The sequence below is a fragment of the Rhagoletis zephyria genome, unplaced genomic scaffold, assembly GCF_001687245.7.
Source record: "Rhagoletis zephyria isolate East Lansing unplaced genomic scaffold, Rhagoletis_zephyria_1.1 Rzeph_scaffold_01719, whole genome shotgun sequence".
NCBI classification, from domain to species: domain Eukaryota; kingdom Metazoa; phylum Arthropoda; class Insecta; order Diptera; family Tephritidae; genus Rhagoletis; species Rhagoletis zephyria.
Window position 1 is genome coordinate 17910 of NW_016158803.1, and position 6038 is coordinate 23947.

At 34.7% G+C, this 6038-nt stretch overlaps 1 protein-coding gene across 1 annotated transcript; it reads right to left on the bottom strand.

Annotated features, from left to right (window-relative positions):
• Positions 1 to 3577: 3577 nt before the first annotated feature.
• On the bottom strand, positions 3578 to 4362 carry LOC108364940 (syntaxin-5-like). The gene is made up of 2 exons (XM_017618825.1): positions 4316 to 4362; positions 3578 to 4254 (listed from the first exon to the last, which is right to left on the bottom strand). Exon 2 carries the CDS (start codon positions 4190 to 4192, stop codon positions 3578 to 3580), a length of 615 nt encoding a protein of 204 aa, XP_017474314.1. The 5' UTR covers positions 4193 to 4254; positions 4316 to 4362.
• Positions 4363 to 6038: the final 1676 nt, after the last annotated feature.

Here is a 6038-nt window from a genome sequence, read left to right on the forward strand (position 1 = left end):
TAATCGATACAGCTTTGATATTTTTACACGAAATAGAAGAAGACGTAGCGATAATTTCTGCATACTCAACTCAAAATTTGTATTTTTCGGATTATGACACTACTAAAGTAAATGAGCGATGTGTATATGTTTATTTGCCTCCACCTGGTCCGAAGATTCTCACAATTTTCTCTTACTCATATCTATTTAAGAGTTTGACCAACCATCTCTTCGATGACAGGCAAAAGCCCTGGTGCAGACAAAATCCCGTACCCCGTTCTAAAAAATCATCCGTATCCCATCAAACATAGAGTCATTAAACTCCATAACTACATTTTATTTCAAGGGTTATATCATCAAGAGTGGGAAACTGCTATTATTATTCCTATTGCCAAACGTAATACGCTAATGATATTTTAATTTTTTCTAAGACTAAGGACTTGACGCAAGTAAAAATTATTTTTTTCTAACATACTAAACGATCTAATCAATTGGTCCAAATCTTCAGGAGCTTAGATTTAAGCTGAAAAAGTAATTTTTTCACATATGCAGAAAATACAAATAAATACATACATCCAACCCTCTCCTTGTCTAACACCCCTCCCCTATACTGATACATTGAAAATATTTGGAATGATTTTTTACAATAAACCTACTTTTAAGCAGAACTGTCATTATGTAAAAGTTGACTTTGGGCTCGTAATTTATGGACACTGCGCAAAAAAACATCTTAAATTGCTAGAAACACCTTACTATGTAGCAGAGGAGAAAAAGCATCCGTGCATTTCCCCCCTCGCCAATAAATGCTATCTCTCACGTCGAATCCTGCTTTCAACAAAAAAACTGATGTAGCAAGCAATCACCTTTATTTCGTATATTAAGCTACATCAAAGAATTCGACATCATCCGATGCTTACTAAAGTAAAAACTCTACCGCAAGGGCATTTGCCCAGTTTGATACTCATAAATTACCTGGGAGCTTATTTTCACAGACGGTTCCAGATATGGTGGTAACCAAAGGGCTGGGTGTTACAATTGTCTTCAGTGCTTTTCCCCCGTACTGCTCGGCATTTATAGCCGAATCAGCTGTACGTTTCGCCTCTATAAACGAAGGAAATTTCCTCATCTGAACGGACAGTAAACCAGCCAGCGAAGCCTCTTTTAACAGTGCTAATGATTCTCATATAATTTCGAAATCACGTGAAATACTCTTTTGACACAAAAACACATTAAACGCATTAAAATCTTAGTTTAACATAGTATTTACGTCTAAAGAACTGACATTTTCATTATTCTGCAAAACCCTCTATCAGCAAATTTTTCTATATAAATAGTTATAATTCGAATTGCAATAACCTCTATCTGATCTTTAAACTAAAATTAAATGAATTAAAAGTAAAAAACTAGTTTTAGTATATTGCGTGAATATTTAAGACATGCGTGTGTACTTAAAATTATTAACACTTTTAAAAACAGCTGCCAAAACAGTTTTTTTGCTCTCCTGAAAAATTGAGTTTTTGCAGATATAAGCCCTCGACATATGTATATAGATTTGAACTAACCATGGTATTTGGGTATAGGGGTTATTAAAATCCATGTAGGATCTTCAAAACTTTCACATTCGAATATACACAGCTCTGGAATACTTGATTTTTAACTTTGACTTTTATTTCTGCTCAAAAAAAATAAAGGAAAATTTTAACTTTTGTTTTTGCCTTAAAAAAATAAAAAGCAGAAATAATCGTTATTATTTGCTCAAAATGATAAAAGTAAAAAACTTACTTAAATTTTTTGACTTTTATTATAAAATGCATAACCGGTACGGTCTCTGGTTTTGCTCGTTTGTTGTTCGTGCGAGTTACATTCTGTTACTTTAACAGCTATGTTATTTCTCTCTACACTACTATGTCAAGCTCTCCTTTAATTTTAAGCTAACATTGTAATTTAATCTTCAGATTCTCGTTGAATAAAACACAAGCTCAAGCTACGACCTGCATTTTTCATTTCCATTACTGGCGCAGTCTAACGGAAAAAAGAACAGTATAAAAAAAAAAATTGACATTAAATAGGATACAAACACAATTTTTTTGCGAAAATTTAAAAATAAAAAAAGTGAACATTTTAAGTGTTTGTAAGTGAGCGGTGCGCTTGTACTTTGAAAACATATCCATCGATATATGAATAAAATAAAAAACTTAAAGAAAGAACACCAGCAAAAGTGCTAAAAAAGCTAAAAACTAATACCATATACCATATTTTCATACCTCGTGGTTATAAAATTCTATTGCCATTAGAAACGTAGTACATATGTATGTACTTTTACATTGAAAAGTGATAAATATATATGTAAGTACATACATATATAGTAGCAGTTGCAAAAACAACAACACTTACATAGTGTACAGTGCTGAGTGCTAGGTAAATACCGGTCAAGCAAGTTTAGTACCTGTAGCTGACACTCATTTCCCCTACCAACGAACAATGGCGCAAGCAAATGAGACTCCAGTACTAACGTTCCAGCTCTCAATGAACGATATCATCAAAGATGCACACAGAGTGCATGAGTTCAGGGGCGATGGAGTATATGCCCCACGATCCAGAAAATAAAGGTCGCGCCATTCGCGGACCGCTAACCCTCTCTTCGTCGATTTGACAGCATCCACCCATTCGCTGACGTCACACAATACTTTTGTTTACATTTTCTGGTTCGTGACATTTTAGGTTATTTCAACTTTACAAATTTACAAATTGGAAAGATTTTGAGCGTTGTTTTGTTTTTTGTGAAAACTTATAAAAAAGTTATAAATTAAAGAAAAAAATGAGGTGTGCAGTGATTAAATGTGCTAGTGTTAGTGCCAAAGGATCCGGGTGCAGTTTTTTTACTTTTCCGGCCGACATTGAGTTGGTGGAAAAGTCGATCCAGTTCTGCCGGAGACCAACGGATTTCAACGCCCGAACCAGCGTCATCTGTGTAAAACACTTCACCACTGATGACTTCGAGAACGAGCTACCTACGAGAACCTATAAATTGAATCCGGCATCAGATCACATGCAATAAACGGCAACATTTCATTACGATGTATTTTTTATTTATTTGTTATTTGAAAATATAACACGTTCCCCTGATAAAGCTTTTTATTTATACATACTGACCTTCTGCTTCCTACCGGAAATGTTAAGCCGTATGCATAAAAAAAAGCAATTGCTTTTTTCCTGAAATTGCATACCTTTCACTTAAATTTGTTTGAACATAATATTTGAATTATTAATAAACAAGCACATGTGCTTATTGCCAATAACAATTTCTATTTTATTTAGTTTTAAACTTTTCTTTATATATTTATGATTACATAAATCGGTTCTCGTTTTATTACACAGGATCATCTCAACTTTTTATAGAAAATTTTGAAAAAAAGGGAAACTAAGTGAAGTAATTTTATTATTGGCAGAATTAGTGTCTAACCCTACGTGACTGCTTCTAAAAGCTATCGTGTTTCACGTGGCATATAAGACTTAATTTCATTATTACATTAGTGTTTTTTATATGTATGTATATGAATAGGATATTATATATTTATGTATTTAAAAACCCACAACTTTAAGACCGCGCATCTGACTTGTTAAAATCTTGCCGTGTCACAAACATATTCGTTATTATATAAGGAAAACTACGAAGAATATGAAAAAGAATATCAGTACTGCGAAGATTTTTATCATCAGTTTGGAAGTACTTCAATATTTCACCATGCGCCGCTTCTATGTTCAATTCGGCATCTTGTATGTTTGTATCGATACGCTCCACAGTCTCCTCTTGCTCCTTAACCATATGTGCTGATTGTTGAAATATACCGCCTAACTCGACAATAGTCGATTCAATGTTCTGCATAGTCTCAGCCCGCTGTTGCACGTAACTATCGGAGTCATCATATAATGCAATCTGCTGCTGCGTCTGTATTCCACTACCTCCGACTGCACCCAGCAATGGTGTTGTATCACTTGCGGCCATGTCAATGCTTACGGCCGTATTCTCTTCGCTTAACAGCAAGGAGCCCTGTTTCGCTGTACTCGAGCGAACAGTGCTAGCAGCAATTGGTGACTGCCCGAATTGATCCCGACGCGCTTTTTGTTGTTTGAGATTTTTTATACGCACTTCTAGTATCTGTTTGAAGTCGGTGCCCATGCTGGCTAATTTAGATTGTAACGCATACACCATGATGTAAGTCAATTCTTGAATCTATTGCGGTCGATCATCAAAAAGACTCTTCTTTTTAGCCACTGCAAAAGAAGAGGTAAAGTAATATTTATAATTAAGAACACCTATTCATTTTATACTCACGCATTGTCAATTTTTCCAACTTGGCATATGCACTTGCTATGTTTTTGCCAAGATATTTGTGACCATCATAAATTCCTTTCATACGTCAATTGTTGCACCATAGCCTGTAAGAAATGCGTAAACATAATAATGTAAACGTCTTCAAATGCACTTCTACTTCTAACTTACTTGTAAGTCTCTAATCTGTTGCTCGTACATAAATTGCGTCTGCGTCGAGGTCTCTATCCGATTGCGGCCTTGGTTTACATTGGCCTTATCCGACAACTGGCGTATGATAAGCTGCGCCATTTCCAACTAATTTGACTTTTCTTTGAATTGATGTTCAACATCGGGAGCACGTTGCTGCATTACATCTAACAGCTTTTTCATTTCATCCAGATGAGCCGCTTGATGTGGCCAACACCCAAAAGGTTTGTTTACAAAGTGCATTTTTGAGTAGTTGAACAAATGCCAGTGGGTAGCTAGCGGGTCAGTTGCTGGCAACAATTTCAAGTTCAATTACTGAAAAAATGCAAATCATTATAATGATTGCAGTGTTTTAACACTTTCAGCGATTTGCATTGCATTTAAGAAGTACACATTCTTTACTTTTAAACAACCAATTTACCATTTAAAATTAAATAATTCCGTAAATCCGCGATTTATTATGCACTTTGTCAACAAACCTTTCAATTTCGCCCCAGCTGTTCGATTCTTCTTCTTTTTCTTATTGAATTCGTCTTTGCTCTCTCATTCTGGTATTTTTTGGCGTCACGGCCAGTTGCTCTCAGCTCGATTGGCGCAATCTTGTATTCTAGCATTCTTGTATATGCCCTCTCTTCGTTTTTAAGAGAAGTGGATGCTATTTTAGCAATGCTATACACAAATCCAATGGCATGCGAATATATTCTCCACATTATCAACAAAATACAAGGTAAAGCTTTACATACCATAAGAACATTACCTTTAGATGCAAATTGGACTGCAATCAAAGAAATTCTCATACGAAATTTTGGCATAAAAGAGACGTATCATCAACTTTACCAAGAGGCGCTTGCAGCTCGAAACAAAAACATAACCGACTATTTTACAGAATTGTTAAATATGTTATCTAAGTTAAACGAAAAATATGAATATGATGTTAGCAAACCATTATGGTGCATTTACATGGTATGAATCTGTTCATAAGCCGTATGAATTTTCCTATAAAAGAAGCACCAACTCTATGAAGAAATGAATGAAAGCGATATATATTTAACAATTTTGACTTGTATACTAGACAATATTTTTTTTGTAAACAACAAATAAAAGAATTTTATTTTGTGCTAGCTTCGAAACTAGAAGCTTATTTTTTTGTTAAATGTGCTTTAAAAAGGACCTACTGCCAATAAAGCCTTGTGGATTGCTATTTTTCCATATTTGTAATGCTTCCATTTAAACATCTTTGTGGAAAAACAGCTTTTTGTTCAGAATTGCTTGTTTACGAAACGTTTGGCATAAGTTGAAATCATAGGGATGCCGTTTTCTTCCGTTTCTCAGTGGATTTTATACTTGAATGGGCACCAAAATATGTATGCAATACTTCTACATATCTTCGTTTAAAGCACAAAACCGCGCATCAAGGAAATGCAAAACCTCGTATGGGAGGTTGCCTAAATTTTAAAAACGGTTCTCTCTTTTAAACTTAATAATCTTCTCTCCTTATGTCTAAGTCGATATTTTATTATAAATGGCTAAGGGCTTG